The sequence below is a fragment of the Uloborus diversus genome, chromosome 3, assembly GCF_026930045.1.
Source record: "Uloborus diversus isolate 005 chromosome 3, Udiv.v.3.1, whole genome shotgun sequence".
Classification (NCBI taxonomy): domain Eukaryota; kingdom Metazoa; phylum Arthropoda; class Arachnida; order Araneae; family Uloboridae; genus Uloborus; species Uloborus diversus.
The window spans coordinates 174,241,410-174,258,654 of NC_072733.1; the positions used below are offsets into that span (position 1 = coordinate 174,241,410).

At 34.6% G+C, this 17,245-nt stretch overlaps 1 protein-coding gene across 1 annotated transcript in view; it reads right to left on the bottom strand.

Moving 5' to 3' along the window:
* LOC129219295 (probable E3 ubiquitin-protein ligase HECTD2) overlaps positions 1–17,245 on the bottom strand; it is a 122,376-nt gene that overhangs the window by 25,642 nt on the left and 79,489 nt on the right. The window contains exons 7-13 of the mRNA XM_054853637.1: positions 16,918–16,963; positions 16,705–16,814; positions 15,856–16,007; positions 15,521–15,644; positions 10,602–10,698; positions 10,378–10,485; positions 7,914–8,046 (exon numbers count right to left, since the gene is read on the bottom strand). Of these exons, the coding sequence (XP_054709612.1) occupies positions 7,914–8,046; positions 10,378–10,485; positions 10,602–10,698; positions 15,521–15,644; positions 15,856–16,007; positions 16,705–16,814; positions 16,918–16,963 (770 nt within the window). The remainder of the gene's footprint in view (positions 1–7,913; positions 8,047–10,377; positions 10,486–10,601; positions 10,699–15,520; positions 15,645–15,855; positions 16,008–16,704; positions 16,815–16,917; positions 16,964–17,245) is intronic.

Consider the following 17,245-nt stretch of genomic DNA (forward strand, 5'->3'; position numbering starts at 1 on the left):
TTAGGATCCTGATTTTGCTTCATTAGTTCTTTAAAACGAAAACGTGGACACTTTAACAACTTTAATTTGGTTTTAAAAAAGTGGTTCATTATCTACATAGTTTAAAATTAATATGAAGTGTTGATGTTCAATATTTTTCACGGATCATTCTTTTTGGAAGACCCTGCATTATGATTAATTAATTTTGTTTATTTAAGGGTGTATTCAGGTGGCTTGTCATTGCTCCCCTCCAGCTTTTGGAAATATCGATTTTGAATTTTTTCTCTATAAAATGCAATGGTATGTACCATCCCTCCTGGAGGAACCTTTCCTTTCTAAATTCTCACTGCAGGTTGAGTTCAGGGTCATATCTAATGAGTGGGTTTTTAGTGTTTTAAACCCACTCAGAAATTTTTCTAATACTATTCCAAAACTTGCTTTATTACATTTTTTCTATTTTCTTGCAGAAAAATTAAACTACAATAAACTCTCTATCATCCGCGAGTCATTTAACAAACAGGAACGTGTTTTTGCAGTAAGAAGCAGAAACGACAGTTTTTTGTCTAAAAATTGTAAATAAACTCATTTATTTTTGTTTCATTTATTTATTGTACTGTCCGACCATCACGAGAAAAGCCACTGCCGAAATGTCTGCGCCTGTCTACTGCCCTAGTAACGAGGTGCGTCTCATTTTCCCAAGAGAAGCTTAATGTAGGGAAAACCCGTATGACTGCATAAAGACAAGAAGACGAGAGGCGAAATGGCCCCAGAAAGCCTTCCTGCTAACCCTTACAGAAAATGAATTGAGTCTGATTCTATATCAGTAGACGGGCTCAGACTTGACGGTGGGAGCTTTTCTCATGAAAGACAAACAATACTTTCTACATAGTACATACACTTGTTCTTTATTTATGCAAGTTCCGTTGTGCAAAATTACTAAACTTTTTTACTTTACTGTATAAATTTTCAGTTTGAAGAAAGTATTGACGCATCAATGCAACTATATTTTTGTGGGAGGACAATTTTTACCTTATTGTCCCTCATTTTAGCCTTCTTGGGGTTTATCCGCTATTTTTATTATCAGCGGCACTTGTGACAACCGACCCGCTGATAATCAGAAGTTTATTGTATTATTTTTGAAGAATTGTACCACCTCAGTGCTTTAACTGCAGTATTTATTTTTATTGTAGTTATTGCGAACATCATTTGTTTCAAAACAATACAGAGTTCCCTACAGATGTTAAATACCTATCGCATACAAAATTTTTGAATTTGAAAGTACCAGACTTTAGTAAAGCATTTTAAAGATGTCAAAAAATATTAATTTAATAGGTGCATCTATTTGACTGTGCATGCATGAGTACACTCATCTATTCTTTTGATTTTGCTGGGGTATAGTACCAATTATTTTTTTTTTTTAAATTTAATAAATGTCATTTTTTACATTTGCTCATGAGGAAGAGCACTTAAAGTGCAACTTTCTCAATTAAATTAACTATCATTAGAATATATGAATGATATAGAATTTTATTCATCATTTAGATTTCACTAGATATACGTTTGGTAAAACTTTTCCCAAAACAAAAGTCTCGTTACAACACACTTTTGCAAAAGAAATGACTTTTTTATGGAGAGTTTGCAAAAGGGAAGTGTTCTTGATGCTGTATTACCCTGTGTTACTTCCATGGCAGTTTCAACTTAACAAAAGCCCATTAACTTTCCCTTTTCAATGAATTCCCAAAGGAGAAGTATACTGCCGTGGGCAAGTTATGGGTAGCATCTGAAGATTTTTAATGTTTTTGTATTTTTGTCACCTATTGTAGGTTAGCTTTAATTTACAAGCTTGCTTATTTGTTTCATGCTGAGAAAAAGTGCAAAAAAAAAAAAAAAAAAACGTCTTATTTCAACATTTCCCTATTGTTAGTATTGAATACAAAACAAGTTGCTTCAAATATCTCGAAAACTACTTTCTGCAGATACTGCCAATTACCTGCCCACTGCAGTATAAATGTTTGAAGGTGCACTGAATTTTACTAGTGCTAAACTCATCAGTAAAAACTTGAAATTGAAACAACCATCAGTCGATTAATTTTAGAAATACCTTGTTTTTTTATGTTTAATTTTGAAAGGGGACACATCTAATATTCTCGATACCATTTGGATGTGTCCAAGTCTTTATGCACAATATTTAGCGTTATGTAGCAAAATTCTGAAAAGAGGCCTAAATTTTATGCATAAGGATAACATTAGAAACACTATCACCTCACTACAATCCTTGATTGCAAAAGCTTTAGTTTGTAGAAAACGACAATCCAATTTTATTTATTAAATTTATATAGGTCTTGCATATTTATATTCTGATGGCATTGAAACTTCATTGACTCAACAGGCCTTTGTGAGCCCAAGAATCTTTTTTGTACAAAAATATTCTTATTTTTCTGTCTTATACAAAAAGTGTACATTTTAAGTTGAAAATTTTGGCAACTCATTATGCCCTTTTTCAAAATTAATAAATTTGATTCAATTACAATTAGGTTGTCAATGATATAAAATTTTGAAATAAGAAACAGATTTCAATTTAAATGGCATGAATTTTTACTATTTAAATTCTGGGACCTTTGGGAGTCACTGTAGACCCCTTGTCAGCTAGGGCTTGCCAGCCCTCCATAAATTATTAAATATCTCTCCCCTCCCCTCCATAAAACCCTCCATAAAAAAATCCCACTTAGATTCCAAGCTAGGCCCACTATAGTTGGGGCAAACCTAACCTGGGAATATTGTGAAGGCTACACAAATCCTAATCACAGCATTACAGAGCTGCCGGTTAGGTTTACACCAGGCAGACATGGCCTCTTGTTGACCCCGTCGAAATTTAAACTTCCTATAAGCAGGCCTGTCATTTAGGAGGGTCAATTGCCTCACCCCTAGCTTTGAGAAATTAATGTTACATATAAGGGGTTGTAGTTCCTGCAATAAAATTTGCATTAAATAAACACCCTCTCCCACCCCTCAAACCCTGGAAAAATTCGAAATGACAAGCCTGCTTATACGAAGTATTAGCAGTTCAGGAATACTAAGAAATTAAGAATTTCTGTACTTATTCATGTCTTGAGCAAACCAATGTGATTTTAGCCAATTGTAATAATTACTGTGAATAAGAAACAATTAAATTTTCACAGATTATAGGTAGTTCAAGTATTTGGTAAATATTCACTTCAAATTACTTCAGAGTTACCAGAAGATTAGTTTTCAGTGGCTGATTTATGGGTTTAAGAGGCCCATTGAAATATAATTTTGGGGACCCCTTTGTCTGTAATTATCATCATAATTGGCTGGATAGCCCATTGCGAGCCTTGGCTTTTTTCAGGAGATCCCGCCAGGCTGTCCTCCTCTTTGTCGTTTACCTCCAGTTTTTGATTTTAATGAAATCAAAATCAGAGTCCACACAGTCGACCTATCTTGCTTTTGGTCTACCCATTGGTCGCTGTCCAAATGGGACCGCACTAAAGACCGTCAACGCAGCTCTGTCATTTCCATTCTTGAGAAATGACCAGCCCATTTCATTGTTTAGTTTGGTAAATTTCAAAATATTGATATTTCTAAAAAGTTTATTAAGTCTTTGTCTATCATAGAACTAAGTAAAAAAAAAAAAAAAAGCTGCAATTTTGAATCATCTTTATAGCCTTATGATCCTGGGAGCCCCTTACAATTGCAACATGGTAGATCTGCCATTCCATCTTTAGAATTTTTTTTTTTTACTTGTCTTGATGCTGTCCTAGATATTTTGGTCTAAACTCGGATTTTTTTAAATGCAAAACCAAAATACATCATAGCTTCAGAACAACAGTAACATACCTAATCACAGATATAACACTAAGATACCTTACTGTTGCTTTGAGGGGACAATATAGGTTTTTTTTTAAGAAACACAACAGAGATTTTATTGGTATTTAAAATAAATTGGTATGATATTCCGTTATCATTCTTTATTTTCAATTTTTTAATCACCAGTAGGATTGCAGGAAAGGTAGGAAAAATTCTTAATATTTTTTGACTGTTCCACAACCCAACTAGTTTTTAATTCATAAGTAAAATGCATTTTAATATTTTTCGGAAAATATAAAAGGAATATCGTCTGCAATTTGAATTATGCGTAACTTCAACACACAGAAGAATCAAACTGAAGTATATTTACTAATTAAAATACATTGAATCAATACTGAATTAAAGGAAATGTCAAATATATCCTAAAAAATTCATATATTTTTTACATTATATTACTCAACAATATAACAACTTTTTAGTAACGCTAACAAAATTCGTGGTTGTTTCACAAAATAAGATTGTATGTGACAAAACATAAGTTTCAAGGATTTTAAATATAATACGAGTTTAAAATATGAAAGCCATAACGTATGAAGATGAAGCCAAGCTTTCACGACTGCACAAGTAGCATTTGTAAACAAAATTTATAAGTCTCAATGCAAAATTTAACTAGCGTAATATCCATACACGACTTGCAACATTTAAAAACTTGATACATATTGTGTTCAAATAATTGTTTAATTAGACCAAGAATATCGTTCAGAGTTTTAAAAATACAGAACTTTATGACAATCGCGACTATTACAATGAACTTTGTTTTCAAACACAGGTTTCAAGCAGAGGCGCTTGAGCAGAGCATAAAGCATTGGTTTCCTAGAAGCGAACACGCTTAGCGTCGGCGTCGTTCCTTGCCGAGGCGAAAACTTAATTCTTCTGCTCATGCGCGCCCGGTCACGTCGGAATCCACTTTACTTTGATTTCAGCGTTACGTCGATGAGCGACGTCGAAGATCGGCGATTCGCTTCTTAGCGGTGCGCTCCGCAAAGAGCAGCACTGCGAAATTCTCGCCAACCATTTTGGCAGCTTCCGAATTTCGCCAATGCACTGTAATTGAGAGGGTTTCAAAATTCGCTTGCCGGCGCCCAAAGTTCCAGGCGCCTAAAATGCTCGGTGCCCAAAGTTCCCGGCGCCCAAAACGGTCGGCGCCCAAAGTTCCCGGCGCCCAAAATGCTCGGCGCCCAAAGTTTCCCGGCGCCCAAAATGCTCGGCGCCCAAAGTTCCCGGCGCCCAAAGTGCTCGGCGCCCAATGTTCCCGGCGCCCAATATGCGGCGTCCAATAGTCGGCGCCCAATCTTCCCATTTCGGTCAAAATCAGAGCAATTTGAAGAACTGGAATCGATCAAGGCCTCGACTGGGATCGATCAAGGCCTATCTATCCCTTTTTAAGATCTATGGTCATGACTAGTGATGTGCCGGATCGTTAAAAAAGAAGATCCGCGGATACGGATCCGGATTATTAGTGTCAAGATCCACGGATAAGGATACGGATCTCAAAAATTTTTTTACACGATTCAACTATCCAAGTGTAAAATTTGTTACGGGAGGTATTCCCGTCAGGGTATTGGCACTGTTTCTTCAAAAAATGTCATTTACGTCGAAAATATAGTCAAGACTATGATTTACTCTTTAAAGAAATCTCTGTTAAAATTGAGGAAGAGTTGTAAGGAATGGGTCAGCGCTGCATTAATGCTTAAATAGAATGTGAAATTTTTTTTCTAGCCTGCTCGGTAGATGTAGGATACAGGAGCAAGAGTGTAAAGCTGCTACTGGACAGGCTAGAAATAATTTTTCGCATTTTATTTCAGCATAAATGCAGCGCTGACCCATTCCACCCAACTTACTCCGACCGACGAAATAACAGAGCCGGAACACCTTTACAAACAGTAAATAGAGAATTTAGTCTCTCTCTCTCTCTTTTTTTTTTGAAAGATGCCGAGAAAAACCAAAATGAAGAATAACACAAACCCCAAATCAATAACAAAAACTAATATTAAACAAAAATTTTTAAAAAAAAATGTCCCAGAGAGCCGACCTGATATTAAGATGAATTTCGCGGGTCAGAACACACATTGTTAAGAAATATGAACTGACTGCAGATAGAAATTTTAAATCATTGACGTTTTTCTCCTTATTTTCCGACTATGAAATCGCTACCAATCACGCGTATAAAAGCTTAAAATTGCATTTAAAATTTACTTAACAAGATTTATAGCTCCTACTGTACATAACTTGGAAGTTCCAAACAAATATCAAACGCAGAACACTTAATTCTTTCAATTAGGGCCAATATTTTTAACGTACGGATAAGTTTTTAACACCATAATTGTGAAAAACGTTAAGTCGGTTTTAGTTAATATCCCCGGTAATTAAAGTTCTACAAAAACGAGACCAAGCTAAGAACACTTTCGATCAAGTCACCTTTTGAACGGAAAAAAAATATATCAAAATCGGTTCATCTGTTTAGGAGCTACGATGCCAGAAATAGACACACAGATACACACTTGTAAAACTTATTACTCCTTCCTTTTCGCGTTGGGGATGGGGTGCAAATTGACTCCGGAAATGATACATTGTAATTTAAATAGGGAATAAAACCTAGGAATTGAAGTTTCTTTTATTCAAATATTTAGGAATTTTTAGAATAGAAAAGATCCGTTTAAGATCCGTCAAAAAAGTAACGGATACGAATACGGATACGGATATCCGGAACATCACTAGTCATGACCCCCCATGACCCCCTCCCTTTGTATCCGCCATTGCTCCAGAGCATATTTATGATCAAAAGCGACTCTTTAAATTTCCGTATGAATGAATAATCTTTTTTTCGCACTTCGAAATTGTCCGACGGTTATTGTTGAATCCCCCCTCACAACCTGATCGCACTGAAAAAATTTTCAAGGTGATCCTGAGTAAGCTTATAAGTCATTACGCAGTTTAGAACTGGAATTCGGGCACCTACATACTTTTCATATGTTCCCAGCACACTTTTCATAGAAATTAGGGAACCTAAAAATCCAGTTTTTCGCGGACATACTATAACTAATTTTCCATCGCTAGTTTTTAGTGATTTAATATAATGCTCGGCATCTACAGTAAATTGTTTAAAATATTCTTAATTTCGATTCTGCATGGGGACTTTTTTTGCCTTTAGCAGAAAGAAAGATTTCTGCTCCTCACTATAATGTCTTTATTTTTTAATAAAATTGGCACTAGCATTGCATTCATCAAACCCTCTTTCGCTAGAAAATCTCAGATTCACACATATAGAGATTTCTCACATAAGTATAATGAAAAATCTTCAGACAATCCTGGAATTTTAACGACGCTTCGCATTGTTATATCACTGCTGCCCGAGAAGAGGGGGACACGATGTCCCTTGATCACGTGATTCTCGGAAGAATCATGATGACCCCACTTTCTCCGGGCGAAATACGCTGCGCTGTAGGAGGAAAGGCCTATCTACCCCTTTTTAAGATCTATGGAGTCCCCCCCCCAGTGACTTACCGCTAGTTAATTTCAATCATTATATTAAGTCAAAACTTTAAAGTATCGAAAACAGCGTTTTCTAAACACGGACTACTAATGGTGGTCCAAAAAATGGGCTAGCCCGTTTTTAGACCACGCAGTACTTTTAGTTTATGGTGTACTAAACCAATACTAAACAAACAAACATTTCAAATTAAGTGCACTGAAAGAAAGCCATATAATCTTCTTTGTTTTAAGATAAAAACCACTTACATCACTGTATAAATCAGAAGGATATAAATTAACTTGTACAAGCTTCGAAAAGTTTCGAATTCTTCAAAAGCGAGTGTTTCTTATTAAACAGTTCCTGACAAAACACGTGCTTTAGCTATCAAAGTCATTTGCTTATAGACTACGCTTTTGCCTCTTCCTGTTGATTCATTCGGTACCATTTTTGCGACTGCGTACAATCCCCTTCCCTCATTTTCAGCGGGTGGCCCGTATTTAGACCACTTCCTCTATCATACCTAAATTTAATTTAATGAAAAAATAAATCAATTTTAAAACTTCTATATTACACTTACCATAATCCGGGTCAAAAATTTGTTTGATGAGCAAGAGAAACCACTCTTTCGTTAATCCTCCCATATCTAGTCCTGGCTCGCCTACAAAAGTCACTTTTAGTTTTTTCTTCAGATCTGACTGTTTCCTAGCTATCTGTAAGAAAGAGTTTTAAAATAATTTGAAATAAAAATTTCAAAATAACTACTTTCATTTTCAAAAAAAGTAAATATTAATCTTATTTTCGTTATTAAAGATAAAAAGTTGCATCAGATTTCTTTTTCCTTTTTCTTTTCGGTCGGTTAAATATTAATGGTAATTTTCTCACAATACAATTTTATTTTGTTGAAGCTTCTTCGTATTTAATATTCACTTTGAGTTCAAATTAAAATTATAATTTTTATTCAAATGATATGGTAGTGTGTTATATCAGCCCTTTCCTTTAATAATGTTCACACAACTTTTACTTACAATGGCAACGAATGAGTTATTTCGAGTAATCGTGGAAAAAAAAGAACGTGACGTAAAAAAAAAAAAAACTAAGATGAAAAATTGAAAGATAGACGACAATCTTGTTACATTTATGCTAATTTTATCTTTTTTTTTTAAAATCGTGTTGTGCACCTTGTGCAATGTCGGATCTAGAACTCGAACAAGGGTTGGGGCGGGGGGGGGGGGAGCCATCGCTATTAGATTGACTTACATCCTTGTTTAAACAATTTTAAATTTTCTCTACAAGGGGAAAATAAAGTAAATATTTAGTAAATTTTCTCTACGAAAATCTACAAGGGGTGGTCCCCTGTCCCTCTCGCGGAGAAGTTGAGACGAGACTTTAAATACTAATTAAGTTTTTACATATGAAATAAACTTATATAGTATACTGAAGAAAATAAACACTTTGAAATAATTATTTCGAACATTTTAAAGGTCTGAAAACACTATATACACCTAAATTGGATATAAAAGTATAAATTACCGCCCCACAGGCGCACAGTGGGGCGAAAACGCCAAAAAGCGCTTAAAACTTTTTAAACCTCTCTCGCTTGTTTGTTTACACAGGCATGTTATAATGGATTTTTCTCGATTTGCTTGGGCTCAGGGTCCAAAGTTCTCAAATTTACGCAGCTAATTCTTTTTCAGGGTCTTTCTACAGACCATTTATGACTAATTAATATTAATTTCTAAGAGGACATTCTTTTAGAGAGTGTTTTGAAAAAAATAACCTTGAATTCCGAAGTTTTTGGTGCTGATCAAAACCGATTTTTGGTTTGAGAATTCGATTACTCATTTTTTTCGTCCTATTACTATCGTTGGACACGAAAGAAATTAAATATACCCGCCTTTAATAGGAAAAAAATTATAGACTGCTTAAAAGCAATTTTTGTAAATTCCCGCACTCATGGTTTTTCAACTTTCTAAGGGCTCCCTTCAGCTTTGTAGTGGACGAAGGGCTCTAAAATTCCAGTTCTGATTGCCTAAGAGGTAGGCCTGTGCAAATTTACTAATCCTCAATTGGTTTAGTATTGGAAAAAATACCATTTATAAGAGCTTTTTGGCTTTTTCGCCCCACTGTGAGGTGGAGCTAAGGCGGAATCGAAAGCTAACGCCTTAAAGGTCAGTTATAGCATCCCGAGATTGTAACGCGCCCTAGCGTTGTGCTTATCAGTTTGGAGGAGCCAAAACAATGCCCAGGTAAATAACCTCATTAAGCTGAGTAGATCTTCACATTGGTAAGTAAAATATCAATCGTCAACTGTATAAATGTATTTTTAACGAATTTCTGCTTCTTTTTTTTTCAATTTTCGCTTAACCCGGGAGAACTCGCATCGGCCTCTCACGCCCGGTCATTACAAAACTACACTGCCAAAAATCACCCCTTCAGCGGAAATGAATGAAGTCCACAGTAGCTGCATTCGAGGTGACCTACATACTGACCACATGCTTTTTAGGAATGTACATTCCCCTTTTTCCCTAGAAAATTCCGGTTCGGGCCTCAGAGGCCCAGAGCGAGCGCTTACGGTTTTCATTTCAGATTGTGAATGTAAAGGAAGAGGTTGTGAAATGCATCGCTATTTAAGCTACAAAGATGAAATGAAGAGATTGCAGACCTTGTTGGTTGAGGTTTCAACTGATGAGAACTCCCTTAATGAAGATGATGAAGAAGAAGTTGACACAGAACAGTAAAGCGATCATCAGTAATGCTTAAAAGAAGATTTAGATTCATGTATCATAAAACTTTCTTAAACCTTACTTTTTAAAACATATTTTCGAGGCTGTTTATCTAATTATAATTCAGTGTTGAAAACACATTTGTTTTCTATTTTGCAAACTTAATTTACTGAAATAACCACTCCGGGCCTTCGGAGCCTTCCGCGAGCGTTCGCGTGACGAAAAGTACCGCGAGTTCTCCCGGGTTAAAGTTGTGGAACATGAGATCACCGAATTTGAAGGAGACAAAATAAAATTTTGTGATAATGCATTAATTACCTCATTTAATGAATCCGAGACTAAATGTGACCTACGAACGTTGAGATTCAAGAAAAACACATCGATGTCTGGGGCTTGTTGATGTAAGGCTCTGCTCATCAAACTCCTCTAAAGATCAAAAAACACTAGTTATTAAGTGCTTAAGTAAGTTAAAAAAAAAGGATTTTTGTTTTGTAAAAAAATTTTTTTTATTGAGAATTAGCAAAAGGAGAAGTACAACTTACTCTTGCATTTAGAATCATTTGTTGTTCGGAATCTCTTTGAAGAATCATCTTTTTGGCCACTATACTTAAAATGAATGGATATTGACAATACGAAAACCTAAAAATGTGTAAATACTAAATGTTTCACAATGCAAGAACTTTGAGTGCAACAATTTAGTGCCTTAATTTTTAGTTCGCTACTAGTGTGACAAGTATTTAGTTACTAATAAACGAAAGTAGAAAATAGTTGTCCTTATAGTATGACTCTGATAAGATGTCTGACCTTGGACAAGGTAATGTCTATTTGGGAAGAAAGGAGAGGTAGTAATAAGTCAATAAATAGCACATTCTGTTATTAGCAAAGCAAACAAGCTTTTCCCGTCCCTATTTTATCAAATAGAGTAATTTTTGGCCAATCGATGTTCAAGTTATCAGAGTCAAACTATTCGTTTCGTTGAAAACATTTTTAACTCTAAATTTAAATCGTTATTATGGTGAAGCAAGTTTTGAACAGTAGCTAATAAATGCATATGATCTTGGAAGAAATACTTAACTAATTGATTGAGCACAGACAATTATTATTTTATAGAAAACATATCGACTTGTAAGAAAGACACTGAACCATAGATCGCTCAACAAATTAAATAAACACGAACACAGTACCCAATTCCTACTTAATGAGAAAATTTTGTTTCATATTTTTCATTAGTAACTACTCTCTATAAGTAGGGTTGGTTGGGGTAAATGGGGCTCCCCTTTTGAGAGCAGTTCGTTTTTGAAACCTTATACAAAAGTTATGAAACAAACAAAAAAAAAAAGAAATTATTGTCTTATTTTTATCTTGGACATTATTAATAAACAAATGTTCATCATTATTTTCTAAAATAATGTTTCAAATATTCTTAGCGATTGTATTTTTTAAAAATCAGATGAGTGTCCCACTTACCCCATAATAAGGGGCAAGTGAGTCACCCCTCTTTCATTTAAATTTAAATCAAGCATATCTAAAAATGGGGTAAGGGGGTTTTACTTAATAAAGTATGTACATTTTTAGTGTTTTTTTTTTTTTTTTTGTAAATGCATCCATTTATGAGATATTTACTGCCTTTTAAATCTGTATGACGGAAGATTTTAAAACAAAAATCAAAACAATTACATCTGTGAAATGTATTGAAAGCTTATAAGTACATATTTCACTTTTACAGATAAAAGTGTACTGAATAAACATAATACAGTTGATTAAGATCAATTTTGGTAAATAAGCCAAAAGTATAAGTTGAAAAAGAAATTGGAAACACTAAATGGCTGCATCAGTTTAAAGTTGGCTAAAGAAGAACTATTATCACTTCATCCTCTGTAATAATTGAAAAATCAACTGCAACAGGTCAACAAAAGTGTCACTATTCTATTCGTTCTTGCAAATCCAGCAGTATTTTTTTAAATTTGTATCATTTACTTCCAACATTAGACCTACATATACTTGATTGTTGTCTTTGATATAAGTTTCACAAATATATAATACCAGATTTAGTAGTTTTGTAGCTAAACTATCAACTTCTACTAGGTCATCATTGTTGTCTTGTATTTCACTGATACAAATATTTCATCAGGATTGCTTTTGATTCTAAAATCCTCACTTTTATTACGGGGAACAACTTACCCCATGTGAGGGGACCCACTTACCCCTTATAGCAAAAATTTACAGGGTAAGTGGGACCCCACATCTTAAGCATTTATTAATAATATTTTATGCAAAAATTTTTGTTGCAATATGCACTTTAAGTTGAACTATGCACGGAAGTTTAATGATCATAAAAAAATAATAATAACTAATCTGAAAACGCTTTGAAAAATGTTGCTTGAACTCGCAAAAAAATATTTTTCAGATTTTTTTTTTTTTTTTGACTAAGTTTTATGACATAGAAAAAAATTCCACGAAGCCAAAATACATGCAAAACCAATCACTTTGATGAAATATGACATGATCAGTATAAAAAAGTATAAAAACTATGTCCACATTTCTATTTTAGTGGGCGACTCACTTACCCCAACCTATATCAGACCCTATATCAGAAAGAAAAAAAAGAGAATCATGATTTCTTAAAAGGTTGAAACTTATGTTAAAATAATTGATACTATGGATTCTGGCTAACTGATAAGCTATTTTTAGAAGTTTTAATTCGAGCCAAAAAATGCAGGCAAAAGCTTTCAAAAGGAAATCAAAAGTGGAAAGTTTTTAAATACAAGGCCTCTCCGGCATTTGAAGAAGGCGCAGCGTGAATTATGGTGGATATAAGATGGCATCTATGGATAGCGATATTTGTGCTAATTGCAGTTCTCGCAATGACGATGGTGTAACGTGGTGACATCGTCGTGTGTTGCAGAGGAGTATATTAATAATTGTGGTTCTTTGATTGCTATCAGAAAGTATTTCGCATTTAGCCAGGGTCTGATCACTGAATAGACCAACTAGGCCGTGGCCTAGGGCCCCATTTTTTTTTATAACCAATAGCTAAAACTGTTTTCGTCAATGGCTAAAACTGTAAGGGTTGACTACACAAGGGCCCCAAAAAAACGTATTGCCTAGGGCACCCTTACATCTTAATCGGGCTCTGCATTCAACTCTAACTGACCGATAAGATCCTGTTTGACTGGGAAAATCATTAACGTTGGGAAGACCACTTTGCAGGATTCTTTTTTACACTCCTATCATAGTCGTAGAGCAGTTGCATGTTTAAGTGCTAATTTTAACATGCAGCTTTGGAGAATCCCTGATTGACGCTTTCAAACGAGCTCATGTCGGCCAAAGATGGGCTACAACCGTGTGTTTAAAATTTCAATTTCGAAACATTTCCAGTGGCAGGCTCCGAATCTCTTTTCCCCTTTACGTCACCGAACATCCTCTAAAACTACGTTTTAGAAAAACAATTTCGAAGAAGTTCCGAGGGAGGGCCACTGAACCTCTCCTCCTCCCGGGGCCTGATTAACCCTTTCATGGGCCTCAGGAAGATTACTTCCCATGCAAGAAATAAATAGCCTATGAAAAGGTTAACGCACGATCCTACGGGTTCGTGGACTATATGGCCAACATCATTTTAGGGGCACCAAAACAGCATAAGTTTTTCTTCCCTTTTGCTTTTTAGCACATCTTTAGGATTTCAGTTTACATTTTAGTAAGGATTAGAGTGTGCAATATATGAATGTTTAATAACTTTCAAATACACAATAACTACTTATTAAATGGACGGATTTTTTTTATGAGGTCGCTGAGGAAGGGGGCACCTTTGTCTTGCTGCTTATTCATTGAACATGCTCTCAAAAAGAAGGCATAATTCATGAAAAGGAGAGTCAAACTGAAACGAAATTGGTTCTCTGCAATAGAGCTGGTGGAATAAAATTCACCGCAAAATTTATGGAACTAAATTTACTGTTCATATGTGCTAAGCCATTTTGATTATTTTTTTCAACTTGGAGCACCACCACAAGACTTCTCTGTAGTCCTCGTAGTCCAGAACTAGCTACTCTGATTTTCAACGCTTTTTCTTCCATCTAGCTTCCATAGACACGACAACAACAACAAAAACGAGGGGTGATTTAGGTGACAAATGTTTCCTAACAGGTACTAGTGTGTATCATTAGGTCCAATTGCTAATCTGGAATTGTGCTTTCGAACCAGTGAGTACGCAAACATTGAGTTTTAGAATCTGTAAAACCCCACGGGTAATTAAATATTCCAGTTCACAGAACACATGTGTCATATATGTAGTCCAAGTGTTAATGTCCTTGATGGGACAAAAAATCTAAATTTAACAGTTATGGTAAGTACGTTAGCTATTTTAAATAAAATCAAAAATGAAGTTTTAGTGAAATTACACATTGCACTTCAAGATTGTAACAAGGCACATCAAAGTAACATATTCTTGGTTACAATTTAGCAAAAAAAGTAGTACGTTTGCAAAGGATAATACAGAAACTTAGGCACACATGTGCGCTTACAAATGTAAATCATTCTCCAAAAAACATAAGCTAACCAGCGTCCTAAGTAGAATTTAGGACATTATATGAAGAGTTGTCTTGAACAAGGTAAGAAGTAGATGTAGACTTAATGTATCTAGAAGGTGCAAACTATTTTTATTAATTTTTCTTTTTAAAATCTTACTTGAGTATCATTTGAGAGTTATAGATAACAGAACGCTACTTCAACAACTTGAAATAAATCTTGCTGCTGAAAGAGATTAGTTTGTTTCTGAGGCTTGCACCGCACGCGTACTCTCTTATCAACATGAGTCTTGACTCATCCGTCGACATATATCTTTTCTTTATTTCTAGTGATCACTGGTGCTATTCCTGAACACAATTCTAAATTAGGCGATCAACCATCTTTGGAGCTTTATCGTTTTAATTTCGGAATAATTCCTGGTATAATCGTTAGAATATTCGACTATTCCAGAACGATCTATCCAGAGTTGACCCCATGAGTTGACTATAGCAATGATAACTGCTGAAGATTCTTTTACCGGAGTAATCGATATGCTCACATTTGATCCCTGAGGTGAGGAAAGTATGAAAAAACCCTGTGTGTGAATATCAAAGGGGAAATGATCTATATCGGGTTCGAACAATTGACCCACTGAGAATGCACTTCTTTTTCGTCTTGCTTATAATGCTATAACTATAACTGTTACATCATCAACTGCTATAATACCACCTATTGCTTAACGTTTGTCAGTGAATAGTTTCACTGCTCAAAAGCTTCTATTTCTTAATTTAAGTTGTCTATCATTCAGTTACTCTTCGAAGTATCAATTGAGTAAATACTGGCTGTTTATTGCATGTTACTAGGCCGTTTCACTTGCTTGATATAAACAAAGATAAGATTAACTTAATTTCCTTTAAAATCTATAAAATTTTATCCAATTATTTATTTTACAATTACTTACTTGTGATGTTTATTAGGGTTTTGCCACCTGTAATATTCTGCCATCAAGTTAATATGGTCCAGGGCACTGTTATAAAATTCAGTATATGAAATAAGATTGGGATTGTTCCTGCTATTCGCAGTGTCTGAAATATGTAATAGTGTAATTACATTCATATAACTTATCAATAAATATTAATATGCAGATTTTGTCTAGTATTGTTATTATTTTGTTTTGTTTATTTCAAAGTCAAACAAATACTCTTTTGAGTTTAAAGTAATCATGAAAAATGTATTCTCATTTTAAGTTACTTCATAAGTTTAGGAATATTTTACAATGAAACTTTTTGTACTTACTTATGAGCGCTAGAATTCTCGTAGCACATGGTATCCACCACCTGCTTTTACTAATAGAGGGCAATTTGTGTCCATTGGCTGGAGGAAACTCTCTTATGGTAATAAACTGAAGAATTCTTTTCACCAACTGTCGTATTCTGTCCGCCTCTGTCCTACGAGTGAACCCGTTAAGCATTTTTTTTTTAATATAAAATGAGTTGCTGTACTAAGTATCTAAATTGCAAAATATTTTTTAATGAAGTTTTAATGATCTAATATTACTGGAATGAGCTTTATACATTGTTTGTGATTGTGCACATCTTTTGAAAAGTAGTTTCAAGAATATTTCTGTACTGGCCGGATGTGCGATATGTTTCATATTCTTGAGACTGAGGAATGTTATTTCCTATCATTCCCCACGAAAACACTACACCAGGCGAGTCTCACCCCCCTCCCTCCGCCAGTTAATACAAAAAACATAATTATTACTCCTTATCTAGAAGTAATCACTATGTCAGAATTTTCTGTTTGTTAATATATTGTTAAATATACAGCAGTTTTACAGCTAGTGTTAGCTATAATTCTGAAGCCCAATTCTCAAGTCTCTTCTAAACAACTTAAGAATTTATGTTAAACAATGTTAAAGAAAAGATTTTTGTGTCTCTTCTAAACACTTTCAGAATAGCTGTTAAACAAAATTTCAGAAGCCAATTGTTGTGTCTCTTCTAAACAATTTAAAAACTGATGCTGTATATAATTAAAATGACTAGTTTTCATTTATCTTCTAAACATTTTTTTTTTATTTTTAGTTTTGTACGTATTTCAAGAGCCGCGTTTTAGCATCTCTTCTAAGCACGCATCGCATCTCACCTTGCAAACCAATTTATTAAAAGTTGATGGTCTCCGCTGCTGAGAGCAACTATCCTTCTAAAGAGATGAGCAAACACTGTGTATGAGGCTTGGTTACTGAACAAGGGGTTCTGAAAAATAGAATATTACGATGTCTTTAATGTTCGATATTATTAATGGCATAAATCTATAGTAAAAGTATTCTATATCATTGCTATAAGAAAATGTACCCACTTGTAATAAGGCAAATAGAGCTTTTGTTTCATCTTTGGCTTTTAATCTATAAAAATACATCGAGAACAGTTGTAATCTTGAAATTTAATGAGACATGAAATCTTCAAAATTTTATAAATTTTCTACGATGACACGTATGCCGCATGACAAAGAAGTCTCTTACTGCGACCAGTAGGTTCGCTTTATATGCACACGCACACACACACACACACAAGTAATATTTTGTTTTTTAGCTCTATGTCATTTTAGCGTAATTAAACGTAGCGGCAAGCAGTTGATTCTCTTATACACGTAAACAACGAAATGTTTTGTGACAAAAAAAAGTTAG